Source organism: Lynx rufus, unplaced genomic scaffold (genome assembly GCF_022079265.1).
Source record: "Lynx rufus isolate CCGP_SWC_20201006 ecotype Redwood Valley unplaced genomic scaffold, mLynRuf1.p SCAF_1, whole genome shotgun sequence".
Taxonomy (NCBI): domain Eukaryota; kingdom Metazoa; phylum Chordata; class Mammalia; order Carnivora; family Felidae; genus Lynx; species Lynx rufus.
The window spans coordinates 157,440,392-157,464,671 of NW_025814823.1; the positions used below are offsets into that span (position 1 = coordinate 157,440,392).

General features: G+C 35.6%; 1 protein-coding gene across 1 annotated transcript in view; it reads right to left on the reverse strand.

The window, feature by feature from the left end:
• The window catches only part of SKIC3 (SKI3 subunit of superkiller complex), an 87,216-nt gene that overhangs the window by 51,516 nt on the left and 11,420 nt on the right, over positions 1-24,280 (reverse strand). The window contains exons 5-19 of the mRNA XM_047089299.1: positions 23,043-23,186; positions 21,654-21,745; positions 21,129-21,204; positions 20,237-20,377; positions 17,394-17,492; positions 17,177-17,285; positions 9,832-9,972; positions 7,640-7,741; positions 6,679-6,818; positions 4,525-4,611; positions 4,334-4,437; positions 3,752-3,878; positions 2,660-2,839; positions 2,183-2,307; positions 420-673 (exon numbers count right to left, since the gene is read on the reverse strand). Coding sequence (XP_046945255.1) covers positions 420-673; positions 2,183-2,307; positions 2,660-2,839; positions 3,752-3,878; positions 4,334-4,437; positions 4,525-4,611; positions 6,679-6,818; positions 7,640-7,741; positions 9,832-9,972; positions 17,177-17,285; positions 17,394-17,492; positions 20,237-20,377; positions 21,129-21,204; positions 21,654-21,745; positions 23,043-23,186 — 1,921 coding nt within the window. The remainder of the gene's footprint in view (positions 1-419; positions 674-2,182; positions 2,308-2,659; positions 2,840-3,751; positions 3,879-4,333; positions 4,438-4,524; positions 4,612-6,678; positions 6,819-7,639; positions 7,742-9,831; positions 9,973-17,176; positions 17,286-17,393; positions 17,493-20,236; positions 20,378-21,128; positions 21,205-21,653; positions 21,746-23,042; positions 23,187-24,280) is intronic.

A 24,280-nucleotide genomic window follows, 5' to 3' on the forward strand; every position in this document is an offset into this window, starting at 1 on the left:
GGTAATTACAAAACAATGTAAGTTGCCCTTAAAGTTCAAAAAGTGAAAAAAAAAATCTTCTGTAAGTTAAAAAGCAATTAAAAGGTATTGAGATATTTTGAAGATATGGTAAATTAATTACCAAAATATAACAGGAGGAAAACTCTTGTTTTAGAGATCCATTTTTAGAGCAAATAGCTATCATGCTGTTTGTCTAAAAATTAAATCTTTATCATACTACTATTGATTAACTGTTAGGAAATAAGATTTGATCTCTCTATATTCAAATCTATATAACAAGCCATATTATAAGAGGTTCATGAAAGAAGCCACTGTTGACTAAAGAAGTCCTTTTCAGGTTATGAAATACATTTAGGAAATTTACACAAGGATTTTATACTCTAGTATCACAAAAGTCAAAGGAGCTATGAAAAAATTACCTTTCAAAGCTGGCACATAATCTTCTTTCTTTTTAATGATCAGCTGGTATTGAGCTATCGCCTCCTTATATTTGCCTAGGATTTGCTGTATTGCTGCAACCTTAAACACACTGTATGTGGATTCTGGGTTCAGCTCACTGGCTTTTGTGAAGGATTTCAAGGCTGTGGTATAGCCACCTCTGCTTAAGTATGCCTCTCCTAATGACTCCCAACAATTGAAGTCCTTTGGGTCTGCCCTTAATGCTGCCTGTAAACTAAAATTTCAGTAAACCGTAAGACAACTAAATGTAAAAGAACTACTTCCACATTTGACAAGAAAATATAAAATAAAGAATTCAGTTGAATCACATACAACCATGGTTACTTCTATTTATCAAAGTACTATTTAAAGCAGGTATACCTGTTCCTTTTATAACTTGAATTTTTTTTATAACTTTCATATTTTAATACTAAGAAATTTTATTACAAATTTGGAATGAATAAGAATACTTTCTTGCACAAGAGCTGACCAGAATTTTCTTCCTTGACTATCTGAAAGAATCCCAGTTTCCTACCAGAATAGGTATATATCTCAGTATGCCTCATGACAATTAGTAATCTCCCACTGATCCTGTTACCAAAACAGAAATATCACAGCAGCCTAGGTATTTACATAAATCAGAAACTTTATCTTGATCCAAATATATATATATATATATATATATATTTGTTAATGTTTTCACAAATAGAAGAAAAAAATAACTGTTTACAACAATTTGTTAGGTTCAGAAAAAAGGCACTTTCTAATCCTTTCTAAAAAGAAAACATACAAGGCTTATAGTTAATTGTGGGCATTCACGTTTAAGTATTCATTTTAAGTTTTGGGGGTGACTGTAGTAATAAACAAATTTTATCACTTGTAGTATAACCAAAAAAACTTATATAAAGGCTTAGGTCTTATAAACCTAATTAAGTTGATAGATATTATAATCTCATTACTAGGAAATGCCAATGCTCTGTTACACTTCCTTATAAACAGAAAGTCTTGCCTTTGTTTTTCATTTTTTTTTGAACTGAAGTACAGTTGACATACAATATTATATTAGTTTTGGGTGTACAACATACTGATTTGAATTTTACACACTATGAAATATTCACCATGGTAAGTGTAATTACCATTTGTCATCAAAGTTATTACAATATTTTATTATATATTTACTATTAATTAAATATATTTTATTCTTTTTTTTTTTTTTTTTTAAGGTAAACTCTGTGCCTAACGTGGGGCTTCAGCTCACAACCCTGAGATCAAGAGTTGCATGATCTACCAACTGAGGCAGCCAGGTGCCTCTATTCTCAAGTATAATTCAAACCAAATAACTGAAAATGAGCTGCTCCAGATGGACTTCAAGGTGTCAAATGTATCCCCTGCCCCCAGGGGATACAAAGCATGTCACTGGAAGAACAACAAAGGTATCAGCCTTGGCTTTTTATCATTCCTTAAGTTTCCACTGAGAACCTATTACATGTATAACACTAGGAAGACTTCACTTCATTAGACTGGCTATTCCCTTAACAACAGGACATCATTTAATCTATTTTTGCATTCTCCAGTGCCTTGCAGATAATAAGAACCAATCAACTATAAATAAATTTTGCTATTTCTTCTCTCAAAATATAATCTGGAATGAGGAAACTTGTCAAGTCCATTTTGGGTATAAACAGAGTTTAATTTAAGGAACCAACAGGCTGTCTAACAGTTTAAATATAATAAGGTGCCTTACTCAGCCACTGCTTGAGAATGCTGACCAGCTTTCAAATAGTACAGTCCGCGCCTCAGCCAGGCCCATTTTGCTGTTCCAGCACTTGCCTTTTGAGTTACTGTTGTTAGGATGGCTAAGGCAGTTTCCTTAAAAAAGGAAGAAAAGACTGATTAAGAAAGACTAATATTAGAGATAGTGAATATCATGAAAATACAGACCACCTATGTATAGTACCCAAATATATTTTCATTTACCACTTTTGATTCTTTAAACTTATACTAGTTTATTCTGAACTACAGTTTCAACAATAAGTGAGGAGTGATGTAATGTCTGTCAATGAAAAGAAAAGTTTCTCCATAAACAGTGGCAAATATATTTCTATTGTATCTCCAAAGAAAAATTTAAAGAAATAATAACTTCCAAGTGTACATATATAAAAATATTTCTATTTCTATACTCAGGATAAAAAGAAAAAGGTATTTAAGTTATTAGACATACCATCTCTTCAAGCTCCACACTTAAGTCAACTGCTGCAGCTCCAGATTCAGCATCAGTATCATCTAACTCAAACGCTTTCCTGTAACAGCCACGGGCTCTGTTTTTATCTCCTACCACATCTCTGTAGTAATGACCTAAATAGCAGAAAACTTTGCCCATGTATGTATCCAGTCTGGCAGCCTTTGAAACAGAGATGGATAGCAACACAAAATTAAAGTTTGTTTGAGTGGGTCTCTTTAAAAACACAAAAGATAAATACACAGATTAAAAGAAAAATGGAACACTTTCATTAAACATAAAAAAAGATGCCAACACGTCCTTTAATGTAAGATTTAAAGCAACAGGAAACCTAGTCATCACTGCTTATAAAAAACAAGTGCAAAAATATCATTTCTTTATTGAAAAGAAATGTGAAATTAGAGTTATTATTATATTCATCCTCTTTTATGCATCAAGGTAAGAATGTGACACTGGTACTTGTTAAACATTTTAAATATGAGAAATTATACATCTGGAAGTATACATGGTCATAAAACTACAGTAGAAATTACTTAAAAACAATATTCTTTTCCAAAGATAATTATGTCTCATTTTGTATAATGTCTGTTTCTTACATAAGTAACTTTTAGGGGTGCCTGGATGGCTCAGTCAGTTAGGTAGCCGACTCTTGATTTTGACTCAGGTCATGATCTCATGGTTGTGGGATCAAGCCCCACATTCTTTGTGCTAAGCATGAAGCCAGCCTGGGATTCTCTCTCTCTCCCTCTCTCTCTGCCCTTCCCCGGTTGTGCTCGCTCAAGTGCTCACTTGCTCTCTCACACCCTCTCTCTCTCTCTCTCTCTCTCTCTCTCTCAAAATAAATAAACTTTAAAATATAAAAAGTTAGATAAGTATCTTTTATATTTTTATTTTCTCCTTACCCATATAACATTCTCACAAAACTTATGTGACAGAGATCAAACACCAAAAACTTCAGTTTAAAAAAAAAGCAATTCAACAAACAGTAATTTTAAGTACCTAACTTATAAGATTATTTATGATTTTACAATGAATCCATTTCAACTAAGAATTAAATAGTAGCACATGTTTTACCTTTAGAAAGTGAGTAAGAGCCTTTGTTTTATCTTTTCTTGTTTCTTCACCCATGAACCAATATGTTAACCCAAGTTGGTAATGATATTCAGCAACTTCAGCATCTTTCTCAAGAGCTCTCTGGAAACTAAGTCACCAAAGGGTAGTAAAAAGATATGCATACACACAACGTAGGAAACTTAGTTGGGACAAAGTTTGAGTGATTCAAAGATGCTAAACCAGAAACAAGTTATTACTTTATAATTTAGATTATAATGAGAGAGGAAATTATTTGAAAAGGAGTTTATAAAAGCACATGGCCTTTCAGCTTAACCAATGTGCTAAGTGTTTAGGAGCACACACCAAACATTATATATGCTCACTGACCATTATGATCAGCTAGTCAGAATTCAAATCCATCTCACAGAATTTTCTCCCAGGTACTGCGTTACATGCTAAATACATTTCTTAAAAATATTCACTCATACACAGATCAAATTTATACACAATGGATCTGTATCAAATCCACACATTTTGAATTTTTGAGAAATATAATAAATTAAGATATGACTAGATCTATGAGCAATCTATATGTATTTTTACCATTTCTCTGCTTGTGGATAGTCCTTTTTGGTAAAATGAATCAAAGCCTCCAGGGCATGAACTTCAGCTAGGTCAGGGTAAGAAGAGAGAAGGTCTTCCATAATCTACAAAGTAGATATCTGTCAATTCCTTATTCAAATAAAGTAACTTGTAACTTAAAAAAATTCCCCGTTTGAATGGAAAAAACCAACCTTTGAAGCTTCATCTAATGAGCCTTTATTCAGATAGGCCAAGCTTTTAAGAACCAAAAGTCCTGGGATATTATTTGCATCAGAAACCTAGAAAATGATTGTAAAGAACTGCTGTTAAGTCTCTTTCAACACAGATCATCAATATTTGCTTTAATTAAGGAATGACCATAGAAGAGCACAAAATAAAGACATAGTGATTTCTATCAGTATGAACACATTCATTTTTGTAACTCTTTATTAGAGAGTATTACAAATGCATTTCAAAAAATTAGAAAATAGTGTAATAATCCCACATATACTCATTATCTACCTTCAAAATTAACTCAAATCCAATCTTTTCTCATCCATATCTACACTCAATTCACTACACGCCTGCTTATATTATTCTCATCAATGCTTTAGTACGAATATCTAAAAACTAAGTTCATTGTTATATAACACAATCATACTACCATTATAAACACCTAGACAAAACCAACAATACATCCTTAGTATCATCAAAAAAATTAGCAAGTATTCAAATTTCTCAGTTGGCTCAGAAAATATTTGAATAATTCATTTGTTTTAATCAAATCCGAATAAGGTACATACATTTCAAAAGGCTGATATGTCTCTTTCAATCTATAGGGCTCCCTTCCATTCTTTTTTCCTCCCTCACAATTTAACTGTTGAAAAATATGGGCCAATTGTCACAGTTTTCACACAGTCTGGATTTTACCGAATGCAGTCTCATGGTCCTGACATGTTCCTTGGTCCCCTATATCTTCTGTAAATTAGTAGTTAGGCCTGAAAGCTTAATCTGATTCCAGTTTAATGCTTTGGCAAGACTACATCATGTGTACATGCACTTGTTATGTATGGTACTTTCTTTTGGTAATGTTAGCAACCACTGATCCTCAATGCCTTAGATCAGATTGCAAAATGGCGGTTTTCCTTATTCAATGGAATACTTCAACAACAACAAAATTTCCCTCCCCTCATTATCTATTTGATTATCCCGAGGAACAGTTCATAAAGGAAAGGTAAGTTACTTTGATTCTTTCCAAATGGTTCCTCAGCACCCTCCAAAGATTTTTTTTTTTTTTTTGGGAATGTTTTGTTTATTTTTTTCATCTTGAATACATGGATTTAAACATATTTGGTATTTTTCAATCTACTGCAGTTACTGGTGCTCAAACTCCCCTTTAGCCAGTGACAATCAACCCATGATAGTTCCTAAGCCTTTCTAACATAATTCTAGTAGCCTTATATAGTTTCCTTGCTTTCTAGCATTCTAAGATGTTCTGGGATCATCCTATACATCTTCTGTTTCATACCTGGACTTCACCAGCTCTCTAAGAAACTTTTCTGTGTGTGTGTGTGTGTGTGTGTGTGTGTGTGTGGTGGCAGGGGAAAGATTGGAAAGACCTCAAAGCATTTAAAAACACACTATTGGTAGAAGGCAAGTAGAAAATAAGAAATTAACATATTAGTTATTGAAGGATGCTAACAACTGTTCTAATTTTAATGAAATGCAAAGCCCTTTGAAATATATCAAACAATGATATTTTAAAAATTCAAAATCCTACAATACACTGGGTAATAGAATTTTAATTTTGGATAAAAAATAGCCTTTATCTGAAAAAACTGTTTAAAAATACCATGTTGTTATAATTCATAATTTATAGTTTTTTTGACACAGAATTTCTAAATGCTTGAATTAAAAACATTAAGAAATAGGATTCCTTCTTAAATATCATTCTCCTTCTATTTTATTAAATTGAAAAACAAATAAATAATATTGTCTACTATGAAGCTACTTGAGTCCTTAACTGTTCTTGCCAATAATCTATGAAATCTTTTCTGGAGGCAAAAATTTAGAGTCCCAAATTAAAAATAATCAAGTCGTAATAACTTAAAGCAAAAAGAGAAAAGGAGAATAAGAACAATACTAAAGAAAGAAATCACACCTATGAGAAACATTGTAAGTACTTAACCAAGAGGCAAACAAATAACTTTGGAAGTTTCCAAGTGTGTGATCTGGAAAAGGCAGATGTGGTGAATTCATACCTCGAACACAAAATTTGTTTAAGTATTTGTGGAAGGAGGGAGTGGTTGGTGCCCGGTTGACTGGAAAAAATAAAGTTGAAGGGAAAAACCTGATGATAAGACTACCTGATCAAGAGTACAGATTGCTTCCACTGAAGATTCATAATCTGAGAGTTTAATCAAAGCCTCTGCTTTCAAACGGAGACAAAGATTCTTCTGATGAAGACTGCCACCAGACACACCAAGATTATCTATGTTCTTCAGAGCTGACAAAATTAAGGACATCTGAATGAAGACAACCATATTACTTCACTTATTTCTTCTTGTTAAGGGTAAAAAATAATAAATTGGAGATACAGTAAGAATAAATTGCCAAAATAATATACATGAAGAATAATTCCGAGCTAAAGATAGATTCTTCCCTGAATTCTTTAAGGAAATATCTGAATTTAAAACAGAATACATCTGAATTTAAAATCTCTATCTTTACATAACATATAATAAAAGTGAACATCCTGAAACACAATGGCTATCTATATCTGTATCTGCTACATAACAAAAGTTAGCCAAACCATTGGTAACAAACTTAGCAAATTAGGAACACCGGAAGGGGAAAGAAGCTGGATTCAAAAGGACCAGGGTGAACTGTGTCTCAACTACAGAAGGTAGGCCACCAGCTGTGTCAAGAGCAGTGAATCACTTTTTATGATTTCCTATCCCTCGCCTGACCCATCTGACCACATTCAAATAGGCTCCAAGATGCCTAAGACTGCTCTTATCTACATGAGAGGAATCAAAAACTCCTGAAGTCCTGGATGCACCAGAAACTTCCTTATTACAAAGACAGACCACCTCCACACAAGCCTAAACTGACTATGTCAAAATTCCAAGGAATCCTTTGAAAAATACTCATGGTTAGTTTAAAAGTAAATACACACTAGGCATTATTTAACCATCTCAATGAAATTTAAATTAGTGAGTAACTTAAAATACAAAATAAAGCATGTGAGTTTTTTTTAAACCACCAACTTTCTCCTTTAACATGAAAACAAACAGAGTTGGCCACCAATGCAGATATCAGGAATACCTTGACTGCATGAAAGAACAGCTTCCTTAGGTCTATGCATTTTAACTTGGGCTTCGGCCAGATGATACCACCCCGTTGTGCAAAGAGGGCTTTCCTTTAACCCTAAACGGAAAAAATCAATCACAAAATCCAAACTTACTATGACCAATGAGGTGAATGGCACCGCCATCTACTCCCCCAAATCAGATCCCTCCCCTCTCCCTTGTCTCTCATACATGATCATTCCCTACATTGATTCCACGCCCCAATCCATTTCTCTACCGTCGCTTCTTCACTTCACATCTCCACCATCTTTATCCCAGATCCCTGTAAGTGCTTGCCACCCATTCCAATTCATTCTTTACACTGCAGCCAGAATGTCTCTAAACATGCAAATGGAATTATAAAATTCCTCTGCTCAAAACATTCCACAGGTTCCTGGCTGCCCTTAACATGCAAACTGTTTCACAAGGTGTGCAAGGCCCCTCTCCAGTATCATTTCTTAACTCTTCCTGCTCCCATACATCCTTGTCACATCTTGCTGAACCACCTTGAATTCCAGCTGTGCTCTCCTCTCAGGCTATTTCAGCTCTTGGCTTGAAAAGCTCCTCCCACCCCAAGCTTACATTTCTCTTTCAGATCTCTACTTGAATGTAAGTCTATCCATTGTGACAAATGTTAAAACTAAGTTAAGGTTTCCTGGCAAAACTAAGTTAAAGATTCCTAAGGGCAGCAGCAGGGTGAAAACATATATAATTATCCTTATTTTACAAATGAGACACAGATAATTTAATTAGTTTTCTCATGGTCTGGGAATTAATGAGTGACAGTTTTGGAATTCAGACCTAAGCAGATCCAGAATATATAAGCATATTTCTTCCACTTCTATCTTAAATATATGTTCCTTTTTGTTTTTAATGTTTTTGTTTATTTATTTTGAGAGAGAGAGAGAGAGAGCATGCAGGGGAGAGGCAGAGAGAGAGGGAGAATCCTAAGCAGTCTCTGTGTTGTCAGTGCAGAGGTGGACAAAAGGCTTGATCTCAGGAACCATGAGATCATGACCTGAGCCGAGATCAAGGGTCAAATGCTTAACTGACTGAGCCATCCAGATGCCCCTTAAATATACACTCCTTACGGAAAGGCCCAAAGATAACCACCTACTGACTATGTTAGCTAGGATGCAAGGCGGAGTTACTCAGATCAGAGGGCTGAAAGCTATCAGCAGAAGAGAGGAGGGGAAGGGACAAAATCAGGGATGGAATGTGTTTTGTTTTGCAGAACCAGTGGTTCCTACCTACCCAGGAGTCTGCTAGGTGTTTTACCTGACAGCCTATGGCATGAGCCAGTCTGAGCAGATATGGAGCTGCGGACCTGTACCAAAGCCCACCTGAGTGATCCTGAAGTTACCTTGAGCTCATTGTAATACTAAGATTTTTTTCCTCGAATGGGATTTTCTGCCATATTTTGAACATACAATGTGTGTACTAGCATGCTGATATACTGGGCATGCACACTGCGACCAAAGTGCCTAAGTAACAGCATATGGATTTATTATATTTGAAAATGAAGAATGGGAGGGGCGCCTGGGTGGCGCAGTCGGTTAAGCGTCCGACTTCAGCCAGGTCACGATCTCGCGGTCCGTGAGTTCGAGCCCCGCGTCAGGCTCTGGGCTGATGGCTCAGAGCCTGGAGCCTGTTTCCGATTCTGTGTCTCCCTCTCTCTCTGCCCTTCTCTCGTTCATGCTCTGTCTCTCTCTGTCCCAAAAATAAATAAACGTTGAAAAAAAAAAAAATTAAAAAAAAAAAAAAAAAAAAAGAAAATGAAGAATGGGAGCTAGCAAAGTATGAAGGAAGGGGCAAGAAATCAGACTCGAGAAGGTTGCAAACCCTGTGAAGAAGTCTGGATGTTATCCTAAGGGCAGTCAGAAACCCATGAAAAGCTTTAAGTTGGGGAAGAGAATATGTGTACATTAATGTCTACACCAGCTCTCTGCCCCTGCCCAATACACTGAATAAACACTTTCTGGACAAACCCCATGGGGAGACACCACCTTGAAAGCTATCTCCCTGTCTCCTTACTGTGATAAGTAATAAAAGTTCTTTGCTTTCAACACTTCCTTGGGTTGTGTTCAATTTAAAGCACCCCAAGCAGTGAGACCCTTGAGTTTGGTTACAGCTACACCTCATGTTACATGCTCTATGCTATACACTTGCCTTCAGTTAGGTTCCTAACAGCATCTTCATACTTTCTGTCTTGTAATGCTTTAATCCCCAAACCAATGAAGCCTGGACCACTTTTTGAATCCATTTCCACTAGTCTGCGACAATACTGCTGTCCTTCATCAGTAAGACTGCCTGGAATTAAAAGGGAAAAATGATTAGCATACGTACTCCAAACTTTTTAAAAAAGTTTAATGTTTATTTATTTTTGAGACAGACACAGAGCCTGAGTTGGGGAGGGGCAGAGAGGGAGACACAGAATCCACAGTAGGCTCCAGGCTCCGAGCCATCAGCACAGAGCCTGACGTGCGGCTTAAACTCACAGACTGCGAGATCATGACCTGAGCCAAAGTGGGGTGCTTAACTGACTGAGCCACCCAGGGGCTCTAATACTTCAAATTTCTAATTGCCAAAGCATACATACTTAAATCTCAAATACCATTTTACATATCTTCCACCATATCAATTCCAGGAATTCAAAACTTAAATAGACCAACAAACACCAAAAATTTTAACATTTCATTAAAAACTTATGCTCTTCATCTTAAATTTTGGAAGTAGAAACCACTTTACCCACTGCAGTATGGGTAAACTGAACCTGTAGTCATACTCAAGGTTTCAAACAGGAAACCTACCGCTACTTGCCATTAGGCTAAGACACACAGCCTCCTGCTTACCAGCTCTCCTTTTGCTGTTTAGCACTAACAATTTCGGTTGTTAAATGAAGGAATCCCTAAGGACAGTGTCTTCACCAGTCTCTCTCCCTGGGCAACCATGTGCTGCTAGAGATGTGACAGCCAGGATGCCCTATCTAGTGTTCTTCCAGAACCTGGGATTAAAAGACAGTCTTCTTGTCAAGACACTATACACAAACTTAGTCACATTCTTCTTAAGTCTACAAGTCCAGTAGCACCTTTCTGCATTCTTTCAAAAATTTTGTTTTCCTATATACGTTAATGGTTAAGCTTATGTAACAATCATGTAATGCCTATATTTATTTCAAATTTATTCTGGTAAAATAATTTAGTTTAGAAAATATTATTTATTTTGTTTTATTTCCATTTTCTCCAACCTCAATCTCAGGATTTCCACTCCCAGAAAAGCATAAAAACATGTGGAAAATGTGACTTCTGCTTGAGAATAAACTGTGCATAGTATTCACCACTTTGATAAATTGTTTAATCACACAGGAAAATTCTTAAAAACTAATTACAACAAACTGCAACCTGAAGAATAAATATTAAACTAATTTATTTGAAACAATTAAATTAAACTAATTTATTTGAAAAAGCAGCCTGATGCTTTTTTTTGAAATCTATTTAAAACACATACCCCCATGTGGAGCCACCCTTTCAGTCACAGATGTCAAAGATAAATTCTTTGCATATTACCATTTAGGTTATCTGTTTCAAATTTTTCAAAACCAGATACATACCAATACATAATCCATGATATTATATATTGATTTAGCAGTCCAAGTTAGTAAAAAATTCATAACGGCTAAAGAATTAAAACTTCAGTACTGTTTGTGATATATGAAAGCAAATTAGAAGAAATACTTTTGTTAGCTTGTAAAAAAAGACCTGAGCCAGCTATTATTATGCTTCTAGATATGAATTTTCTTTTCCCAAGGTGTTCTCACTATTGCTTCCATAAATGTTAATTTCCAAAAACAGACATGCCTCATTCCATATACCTTATTCCTCTCAAGCACACCAGTGGGGTATTTTTTTCCCTTTTCAACCAGAGATATTGTCTAAACTGGACATCAGAATCACCCAAAAGACTTGTTAAAACACAGAATGATGGGGCGACTGGATGGCTCAGTCGGTTAAGCATCCGACTTCAGCTCAGGTCACGATCTCGCGGTCCGTGAGTTCGAGCCCCGCGTCGGGCTCTGGGCCGATGGCTCAGAGCCTGGAGCCTGCTTCCGATTCTGTGTCTCCCTCTCTCTCTGCCCCTCCCCCGTTCATGCTCTGTCTCTCTCTGTCTCAAAAATAAATAAACGTTAAAAAAAATTAAAAAATAAAAAAAAAATAAAACACAGAATGCTAAGCCCCACTGTCAAAGTTTCTGACTTCAGTAGGTCTATATTAGACCTGAAAGTTGGCATTTCTAAGTTCTCAGGTGATACTGATATTACTGGTTCAGAGACAATACTTTAAGAACCACAGGCCTATAGAATTCATCAATACCATAGACCACCTTTATTATTAGTCATATATATATATATACATACATATGTATATATATCTCCTGTGTTTCTACATCTATAGCTAAACAGTAACTTCTGGAGGGTAGGGACTAGCATAGTATCTTGTATACAATAGACATCCATTAAATATTGTAATGGTCCTTTAAGAACACCATTATGAACTGATCCTCCAAAAGACTTAGTCTGCTAATAAGTAATAGCTGAGAATTACTATGGAAAAATAAAAATGTTCACCCTTCTAGAAAAGAAAAGAAAATAGCTATTAAAATTTTCCTTTAGGGGCACCTAGGTGGCTTAGATAAGCTTCCGACTTCTGCTCAGATCATGATCTCATGGTTGCTGAGTTCGAGTCCTGCATATGGCTCCGTACTGCCAGCGCAGAGAGCCTGCTTTGGGAGTCTCTGTCCCATTCTCTCTCTGTCCCTCCCCCATGCACATTCTTGCTCTCTCTTTCTTCCTCTCAAAAATAAACAAATATTTTTAAAAAAATTTTTACAGGGGCGCCTGGGTAGCTCAGTCAATTAATTGTCTGACTACAGCTGAGGTCATGATTTCATGGATCATGAGTTCGAGCCCCCTGTCAGGCTCTGTGCTCACAGCGTGGAACCTGCTTAGGATTCTGTGTCTTCCTCTCTTTGCCTGCCCCTCCCATGCTCACACTCTCTCTCTGTCTGTCTCTGTCTCTCAAAAAATGCATAAAACATTAAAAAAAAAATAAGTTCTTAAATTTCTACCTATCTGAATCAAAACTCTCTTATTCCATAGAAATGTAATTCGTGACAGACTACCTTGGCCACATAAACTGCCCTTATTACAGAAAACACACCTGTGATGGAAAGAAGAGAAGCCAACCATGCATCTTTCAAGATCATCCATAAGCACGGTACCTAAAAACTTACAAAGGTAAACAAAGTATGGGTAGGTAGATGAAAACAGTTTCTAAAAGGCTAAGATGAACAAGAGAAACTTTTAAAACAAGATAAACTTTCCTTAACATCTGGGAGCACAATTACAGAAATCAAGAGATTTGGATAGACTATGTTCTAGCCCTGGGAAACATATTCTCTACATATGACAAAGAGGAATTTTCTCGAGTGTTCCCCCAAACTATCAATGGTAGTAACAACATCACTGATCCTATGTAGAAATGAGGGGTATTCCAAAGCTTCAATCCTCACCCCTCTTCTCCATACTAACTCTTGTTGAGAATACTAGCTGAATAATAGGTGGAGACTAGAAACAGGAAATAAACTTGAATTCTTTTGAATAGAAAATCATTTATTTATCTGTTCTTTTTAACATTTAAAAGAGCCTAAGATTCCAGATTTAACAACCTGAAAACAAGTCTGACAATATTATTTTTATTTGCCAATAAAACAAGTTAGTTTTGGGGCCAATGAATGCTAAATCTCCAAGAATAAAAGGTGTTCTGAAGAGGTTCAGGATAGATGCTCAGTAATACCAATGAGAATTCCGTTTCCTAAAGTTTACCACCAAAACAACGTGATTTTTAAAAATAACTAATCAATTGCTGACATCACAAAGAAACTGATCACTACTATAGAATTTTTCTTTTAAACAAACCTAGCTTGGGGAAAAAACAAAACAAAACAGCATGTACTCATTTTTTTATTTGCATACAGATTTTCTAATATTTCCAGAGCACACAATCTTGAGCTTTTTCATGTTTGGATTTGAAGAACCAAGCTTTCTTACCCTCCCCCATTTCAGCTATAAAGCAAAATAAAATAAATTGAGGTCATTTAGCACAAAATAACATTTTACCAGCTGACAACTGTAAAAGCTATTCACTACTTGTTATGTGAAGCTTTATAAACTGAGTCATTTTGAAAATGAATCTTCAAGTCTCAACATGCAAAGGAGGACAAAAGAGAACCAAATATTATTTGTCCCCAGTGTAAGAGAACCCAGTGATTAACTGCTGTGAAGTACCACATTCTGCAGATACTAAAGCACACTGGAGGAGGATAGGTCAGTCTTGAAAGACCTTACAGATTTTCACAAGTTCTTAATACACAGAAAGTTTGGTTTAGAGAAGCAATGAAAAGAAAACAAGAAATCTTTAACCACAGCTCCCTACTGTCCTGCATTAACTGTCAAAGTTCTATGCCAAGAATGATGCTTTACCTTAGAATGTACCTAAGCCTGAACCACTCCATCCCACAAATTCTTACAGCCAAAGATCCCACAAAGAAAAAACTCTTCCTTGATGCACCATATGTGTCAATATCCACCTACCCACTCCCCTTTACCAGGATATAAACCTCTCTCTCTTTCAGTTCTACAAAATACCCTCACCAAGGATGATTTTTTTTCACGTAAACCAACACACTCTCCAATCATTTAGCATAACCCACTTGCTCTCTCTTTACTAGAATGCTTTGTCAAATACTGAATTTACGTGCAAAACTGCAGACTTTGTTGATCTAATTTCTTCTATAATTTTGTAATCTTTTGGAAATACAGGGGCCATGTTTATTCAACAAATCTACATTATAGGCATACATGTGCTTATTGAGAAAGCTTTCAATCAGTCTTCAAAAAGAAATTTCAAGTATTGTCTTGTGCCATTTGGCCCATGAGCAGGTCAAGAATAAGGGAATAGTAAAAACCATTAATAGCTGAAAGAAAATAGAGAGAAAAGGGTGAACAATAGCCATTACTTTCTCAATAGCAATTGTAAGAGTAGAAAAAGGGGTGGAGGGATGGGTACCAGAGGCCAACTACAAAAATCAGCCCATTTATCTTGGGAACCTATTGGGTCTCATGTTAAAATCTGAAGAAACTAGGTGAATTTTGGAACTATGTTTCCTGTCAGTGGAAAAAGAAAACCCACAAAAATTCACAAGTATGCTCCTCATACTGAAAGTCTCTTATTATGCCTCATCTTCCTTGACCTCAATACAAATTAACAATGTTAACTAGCCCTTTCTTCTTGAAACTCTCCTCGCAGGCAACACGACTATAATCCTCCTACTCCTCTAAAACTTTACCATCCCCTTTGTATCCTTCCTCCTCCTTTCCCTTAAACACAATCGGTCAAATCCCTAGATTGCTTCTTTTAATATCTGCTAACCACTTCTTTGGACTGTTTTCCCATCACTGAAATCTAAGTTCCAATTCAATCACCTTGGTTAGAAAGAATACCCCTAAATAAAGGCCTCCCAATCATGAAATTAGCTGTTCAATATGTCAATGAAGATCTTTCTGAAATGTTCTTTCCTTGAGCCTTCTCTGTTACTTCACATCAGTTTCCTCCATGTTCCTGTGAGATTTCTCTGCATCTCTGTTTTCTACTTTCCTCTTTGCTTTCTTCCTCCCTTTCCCTTTAAGCCATCCAGCACCACCCAAGACAGTTTTCAGCTTTTTGTACTTTAGTCATCCTCTGAAGTCACACACTTCACTTTAACCAACATGCAAGTGATCTCTAAACCTTATGTCTAGTCTTAGTACAGATCTCTCATCTGCAAGCCAGATGGACATTTCCCTTTGTCCACTAACATCTCCTCTCCACCACTCAACTTTCTTACAGATGATCATTCTATATTAGACCAACTTTTCAAGAGAGCTAAAAGTAAAATTATATTCTTCCTCCATTTACCTCTAACAAATCTCTTCTATTTTTTTTTTCATTCAGGTGTTACTTTCTATTGTTACAGTAGAACATATTCACATATGTTCACAGTTCATTCATTCCCAAGATCATTTAGTCTACCCAATCTAGTCTATCTTCTATACAATCTATCCTGCATACTACCATATTAGTTTGATTTTATACTTCATAAGTTGACTGACTGAAACAATTAGTAGTTCTTCTCTCACATTAGTGAAAAGTGCTCTTGCAAGTCTGTTTCTGAGTCAGTTAAAGAAAAGGGGATCTGCTTAATTCTCACCAAAAAAATACAAGACTGAAGGTAACAGTTCTGAATTTAAATTCAGACACCAGCCGGGAAAAAGTACAAGTAGAACTAGAAGGGAAACTTAAAGTGGAGAGCCAAGATAGATGCAATGATATTTTTCCAACAGGCATTTTCCCTCAGTTACCTCTAGCCCTAGTTTTCAACAATTTTTCTATAATGAAACATGTGATGGTTATTCATACATAAAGCATTCCCACAGGTCTACTCATTTAACAACAAAGTAAAAACAATTAGTAAAGCTCTGCAATAATTTATAATCACTAACACAAATTACTTCCATTTCAGTGACTAATTTCTATGAACTTTGTTCACATCAGTTGAATACAGGCATGGACAAAAGTGATGGTCAAATTATATGAAAAACAATCTATTTAGCACAGATACTGACAGAAAGGACAGAGACTGGTGTGAAAACCAACTGGGTCAACCTCCTGTAAACAGACTGAACACCAGCCCTGGGCACAAGATGTTGGCAGACACAGGTTCTGACAACTCCTAGCAAGCTGGGTGTCATCAGTTCTCTCTCCTCTCCCCAGGAAAGGAGAGGCATACGTTAAGCCATAATCTCTGATTTGAATCTACTCTATTTCATTAAAAAAGGAGATCATTTATAAGCTCCATTACTTTATAGTATTACAGCATGTGTAACTATGTACCTGTGACACTACAACATAACATCAACACTGAGAATGTGCATGGTTCACAAAACCCTTTGCGTGACATTCATAGCCCTATGCAATATGGTCTAATCTATTCAACCAAAATCTATCTTAAGTTATTCCTTCCAGTAGAGCAAGTGAAACTATCTTACTATTCCGAAAAATTACAACCTAGCTCTCTCCATGCTTCTGTTCATGCCCTCAGAGCTCCTTTCACCTCCTCCAGTTTTTCTAATTTGTATGGAAAATTTAAGACTCTCCTCAATTCCCACCTTCCAAAAGACTTCAATGATCTACAATGAACTCAGGAATTCATAATTCCTCTGTGTCACTATACTTTCCTACATTTATTAGCCTCTTCATGTGCGTAAAGGCAACATACTGTACTTCCTTTTATGTCCAGAAATATTCAAACAATACATTGGCACACTGTAGGCACTGAAACAATTTTTTTATTGATAGCAACATCACTCTCACATGCTCATACACTTTTAGGACACACAATATAATAAAGAAGAAATTACCTGATTCAATCAAATGCAAACAAAGCACTTCTAATGGATATTGTACAGTGGGATAGATGTTTATCATTCCTTCACAGGCCTTCTTCAACCTAGCAATTTCATGAGGAAACTAGAAAATATCAAAGTAAAATAAACTAAGTAATAGTAAAATATACTTGTGAACACTTTCCTAATTAGAATATAAACATCACATCAGAGATTTTTAAAATCAACTTACTTTGGATAAACACTGAATGAAATGTCTATAAAGTACTTGGTGATCTTCACTAGGAATATTTTCTGATAAGCCCAGTGCATTCTCAAAAGCAGTTAAAAGCTGAAACAAACAAAAAACCTATCATCTGTAGCATATTGAAATGACAAATGTAGTAAACAGTTGAACATGTAAGACTCACTTATACAAGATACAACTTCAACTAATTGCAAATGTATTTTATTATCTGGCCTTGACAATTTCATGAAGAAAAAAAAAATGGCACGTCAGTTTTTGAATACAGTTTAACCCCAACTGGCCAGGAGGAGACTGCACTGAACTAATGAGGGTAACTATATAAATCAGCATTATGAATTTAACAAAACATTCTTGTAAGTGCTTGCTATTCCCTATAAAGTAGTCAACTGGAGAGGTGTAATCATGAATAGCAGTGTAACTGCTACTGCTCAGATCATTTTTAAAATATCTCTACCAAAATCACCAGCATGTCCTTTGGAACATCTTTAATGGTAGGAAATCTTCAGTCTTAAAAAACAAATTTTATGAAGTTATGCTTTTATCAAAATAAAACCAGAAATATGACTGAACTATAATAAAATCACTTTTTATCTGGTATTACTAAGTGATTTTGAAGAAAATACCAAAAGAAGCTTTCTAAATGTATTTGAGCAAGAATAACAATACTAGAAATCAAGCATTTTAAAGGATACTATTCAATTAATTACAGAAGTTCTACCATTTTTAAAAATGAATCTCCATGACTTCATAATGAAAACTCATAATACAGTTCACTACTCCAATTTTCTTTGTACAGTATGGTATAAAGTCTGCATAAATAAGTAAAATTTTACTGTTCTGATTAAGTTAATGATCTTGCAAAAAAGGAAGCCTAACTTATGGTGTTTAGCACAAGGGGTTTAAAAAAATAGTAATGAAATTATCATCTGGAAAACAAGTGATGCCTTTTTTCATGAACACATTTAAATAAAACGAAATTATCATTAGAATTCAAGGTGAAAATAACCCCACCTCCAAAATCCTCTTTTCATATTTTAACAGTTAAGAATCAAGTCTTAACATGGCAAGTATAATTAGTTCTCTTTCATAGAGGAGAACACAGATAATTCAAAAAAAAATTTTTTTTTTACTTATTTTGGTATATGTTTGATATTCTGGTAACCTATACTTACATGATGTCATAATATAAAGATATCATTTAAGAGAAGTTGGCAGGGTGCCTGGGTGCTCAGTCGGTTAAGCATCTGGCTTTGGGTCAGGTTGTGATCTCCCAGTGGGTGGATTCGAGCCCCACATCAGGCTCTGTGCTGACAGCTTGGGGCCTGGAGCCTGCTTAGGATTCTATGTCTCCCTCACTCTCTGCCCCTCCCCCACTCACACTCTGTCTCTGTCTCTCTCTCTCAAAATAAATAAACATTAAAAAAAAAAAAAGAGAGAGAGAGAGAAGTTGGCAAACCACTTAATTTTGTCACTGCTCAATTTTTTCCACAACTAAATCTATACACAGGTAAACCAACACACAGACAAATGCAAATCTTATTTTTGTTATTTTTATCTCCAGCATTTAGGACACTGCCTGACAAATATAGTAGGTTCTTAATAAGTATTTTCTGAATAAAGGAATAAATTAATGAGTGAACAAATGAACAAACATACAAAAAAAAATGAACTTCCCATCCTTTACAGTCTATAACTGCTTATATATTTTTTTTAATTTTTTTTTTTACATTTATTTATTTTTGAGAGACAGAGAGAAACAGGGTGAGCAGGGGAGGGGCAGAGAGAGAGGGAGACACAGAATCAGAAGCAGGCTCCAGGCTCCGAGCTGTCAGCACAGAGCCTGATGTGGGGCTTGAACCCACAAACCGTGAGATCATGACCTGAGCCAAGGTCGAATGCTTAACTGACTGAGCCACCCAGGCGCCCCTATAACTGCTTATATTTAAAAAGTCAATTCGGGTGCCTGGGTGGCTCATTTGGTTGAGCATCCAACTTGGGCTCAGGTCATGATCTCACAGTCTGTGGGTTCGAGCCCCACATGGGGCTCTGAGCTGACAGCTCAAAGCCTGGAGCCTGCTTTGGATTCTGTGTCTCCCTCTCAATCTGCCCCTTCCCCACTGTGCATGCTCTCTCTCAAAAATAAACTTTTAAAAAATTAAAATAAATAAATAAATAAATAGTCCATTCAAGTTACAAGTGTACAGTGAGTGATTATTTATTATAAGAAATTAAGTTTACTTTTAAACTTAGAAGTATAAAAAATAGAATAAGACATTTTCCAACTACAGTTCAAAATCAATGAATTATTTTCATCTTTTTAAAAATTCTTTTCAATTACTTCACTGTGCCCTACACTGTACACCAAAAAGGAATATTTCTAGATATAAGTACCCTAAATAAATACCATAAACAAAATACTCGAATTGCTAAACCTCAAAATAATTCAGTACTCTTATTTCAAAAATATAAAGAAACATATCTTTAAGTAAGTACAACTTTAGAAATCACCGTAGTTTTGTGAAAGCCAAGCTCATAGCTTCTTTTTCACAGTGATGACATAACTGATTTATTGTGGATTCTTATGAACACAAGGAAGGAAATTATGATACCCTAAGCACCAATTCCACTCTGTCCGGACTTAGTATGAGACTGCAGGCCAATAATTCTGATGGTGTCAGCAAGAACTTCAATCAATTTAAAACTGAACTCTTATAACAATTTTGACATGCGGCACTTTTCTATATTACACTATTATGTTTCCATTTGCTAAATTCAATTCAATGATCAATTTTCATGACACAAACTGTAGGGGATAAATGGGTTAATACCAATTGCTGGGTCTCATTATTCTGATCCTCAGTACTCTCAGCCAGCAACTGAGTCAATCTCCTCCACAGCTGATGAAGCTCTTGGTTGTCTGCACCTTCCTCCTGCCGTGTCTTTATCAATTTGTGCCATGTTCGGGCCACCTATGAAAAGGGAGATTTAAATCATTATTTTATCTTAAATATCAAAAACGCCAGTGCAAAAAATATAAAATCTACAAATAGCAATATTTTCATCTGCTAATACATAAAACAGCAAAAGCCCAGAACTCCATTTACTCTGAATTCTACAATAAAGGTGACTAGGTAAATCCACACAGCCCTTACTTTAGAAGTACGACTGAGATACCAGAGTAGAAACTGGAATAAGACTACACGCCCCAAACTTCCTAACTTAGAGCATCCACTATGGGTGCACTACAAACACGTCACTAAATTCTACAGATGATGCCTTTGTTTATTTATTTATCCCTGCCTAGTTTCAAAAGGGTTTGGAAGTTATGACAACTAAAATTTCAAAGTTCCAAAATACTGTAATTGGTATTATCTCTCTATATTCTTTTAATATCATACTACATAGTATTTTTTTAAATTTTCTTTCAAGCTAAAATCAAAGTTTTCTTTTTTTTAATGTTTATTTATTTATTTTGAGAGAGAGAGACAGAGAGAGAGCACTCACTCACAAGTGGGGGAGGGGCAGAGAGAGAGGGAGAGAGAGAATACCGAGCAGAGCCCGATGCATGGGGCTCAATTTCACAAACCAGTGAGATCATGACCTGAGCTGAAATCAAGAGTTGGACCTTTAATCAATGAGCCACTCAGGCACCCTGAAAGCTTTTTTTAAATAATGGTTTCATTAAAAGAAGTCTACCAGTCCAGCAAATCATTTACCAACCTCTAGGTGTTTCTTTTCTTGGTAATATAGATCCACAAGTTTCTTACAGACATCACACCACTTCTGTTTGTCAACACTTAGAATAAAAAAAAAAAAAAAAAGGATTTTGAATCTGATTATTGAAAACAACCAAGGACTTAAGATACTAAAATTAATAAATCCCAGTAATACAGTCAGGCATTATTTTAAATTAGAACGTATCTTCTTTAAATTAGAATATATCCTCTTTCATACCATAAGAAACTTTTATAAAATGAGCCTCCCATTAAAAAATAAAAGGTTTAAGAAATAATATCTTCCATGGTCTTAACTGAAAATTATATCAAAGTTCCCAGATTAATCAGTCCTCTTATTAATCGTGTTTTGATTCTGTTTCAGTCACAATCAAGGAATTCTATAACCAAAGTATGAAAGAAAAATGCTTCTCAAATCCCAGTAAATGTCTGGAGTACTTCTATATAAGTTTTTGTCAATTTATTCCAATTAAAACTTTAAAGACACTGCCTTTCCCCATACAGTGATTACCTTTCATAAAGATCCAGGAGCTTTTGGTAAACACCAGCTAAGTCTTCCTTAGCATTTATGTGATTACATTTCTCATATAAACTTGCTAACCCCTAAAATAGGAAACAATAGATATTATTCTTCCAAAAAGTACAACATTCTCACATTCATTTTGCTAAACAAACTGACAATCTATAAAGATTATTTGTGATTAAAAAAATATAATTTACAAATAAACAATATGTCTGGGATTTGCCTCCAAATAATTAAGGGTGAGGGAAAATAGATGAAAGTATAGATGAAAAAATACTGAAATGTGTGGATTTTTAATGAAGCTAGGTGATAGCCAGAGGGGCTCATTATACCATTGTCTTTACTTCCAAAAATACATCTGAAGTGTTTCACAACAAAAAATATTTCTGAATGATTATATAATCTTAACTCTTAAGACATTACCAGATGACCCTACTTTTATATGGCCAAATAAAAAAAATCCAAGCGTTTTGTGGAGACTATAATTTTTGCTTCAATTAAAGATCACATAGGGGCGCCTGGGTGGCGCAGTCGGTTAAGCGGCCGACTTCAGCCAGGTCACGATCTCACGGTCCGGGAGTTCGAGCCCCGCATCGGGCTCTGGGCTGATGGCTCAGAGCCTGGAGCCTGTTTCCGATTCTGTGTCTCCCTCTCTCTCTGCCCCTCCCCCCTTCATGCTCTGTCTCTCTCTGTCTCAAAAATAAACATTAAAAAAATTAAAAAAAAAAATAAATAAAGATCACATATCCTAAATCAATCAATACATAATAAAAGCAGGCATCTCCGTAAGTGTGTCACCAGATACCCCCACTCATGTTCTTGTTCACATAACATGAGGCAAACAGGTTCATGTTCTCCTACTACCTACTAGAAATCACAGTTTCTAAGATGTGGTTAGATAGGAAACAAAGTTATTAAATATGAAGAAGTTGGAGAAGCCAACAAAAAACATGAAGACCATTAAATAAGAAAAAAGAATTTCACTTGTATTCAAAACAGACTGCACATTTTTATACTTTAGTTTTAGAAAACATATTAATATACGTTTCCCTCAAGCATAAACAATATTCTTGATAAGTCTTTCATATACACACATAATTAAGTTAGAGATTTATATAATCATATTTCAATTCTAATCCTCACATTTAGAAATAATCCATTGGCTTGGATGTTAAATAATGGAAAACAGCATCACTGGCATCTTTTTTTTTTTTTTTTAAACTAACTTGCTGGTTTAGAAAACCAATCCATTTAAATTTTTTTTTCTTCTGAGGGTTAAATAAACGTTTAAATGCCTAGTTTAAAGCTGTTACCTATATTTTTAAAAAAGGGGAAAAACTTCTTTACTATAATATAGGGCTCGAAATTTGTACATACCTGCCAAGCCAGCAATTGGTCTGGCTCTAGTTCAGCAGCTTTCTTATAGGCACCCTGGGCCTGATCAGGTTGTTCTAGCTCGGCTGCAGCAACACCAATAAAAACCCAGGCATTATAGTTATTTTTCTCTTGTTTTAACACTGTCTGATTAAAAAAATTAAAAGAGCAGGTCATTAAATTTTGGAAGCTAATGGGTAAAAAGCAACTAAAGACAGTCTACTTGAGTGTCAGGAAATCTGGACCTGCCATTGAGTAATCTTAAGAAAGCCACTTAACGTCTCTGGTCTTCAGTTTCCTCAAGGAGAGGAGGAGCACAACTGGATCAATAAATGTAACAGGTCAAAAATATGAGTCATATTTTTTAAAAGCTGCCCAAGTAATCCTGATGCCTCCATCAAATGCCTCCCCATGCTCCCTGAAAATGCTGTGTAAAAAGAGTGAAAGTATTCATACCACCCAACCATCCTGCCTGCTTCCACTCCACACTGTTACGGGTCAATTCACAAAACTGTTTTCCATATCATTTCACCCTAACCAATTCCCACATTTTCTTTCACTATGACAACATTGCCCTCTCTTAGACAGATGAGAGTTTTCACTGAAATTGTAGGGTAAAAAAGCAGACTGACCCCAATGTGACTATATCAAATATGTTCAAAATAAATAGTGGTGATGAATGTTTAAACACCACTTGTCAACGGGAATAAAAATTATATGTAGAGCTACTGCTTTCAGAAATAACAGCTATTTGCTAAGGTAAAAGTTTGAAATAGAAAACCAATAGGTTCTAGTGTAAGAAAACAAAACTAGTAGCTAAAATGAAATCAGTTAAGATTTTACATATTCTAGAGAAAAAAAGAATATTGACATGAGTTGAGCCAGATTATTTTTATACACATCCACATAACACTTCTAGCAACCTGTCACCAATCTATATAGCACAAATTCCATTCTATCCAACAATGCTGCCTCCCAAAAACCCAACAAATAGGGTAACTACCAAAGCTAACAATGCTTTAACCTCTGATATGTCCAATTAGTTGACCCCACCCTCTTTTCTACTACTGCCCCACTTCTCAATTCTCATTCCTCCTTCCCCAGCTTAGACTCCCCTGACCCATCACTGTCATCACTCCCTTGCAAACATCCTCAACTCCTTCTCCTCTCTTCTCCATCATCTTTCTCAACATTCATACTTGACCCACAACATGCCTATTTCTAAGCCTAAGAAGTTGAAC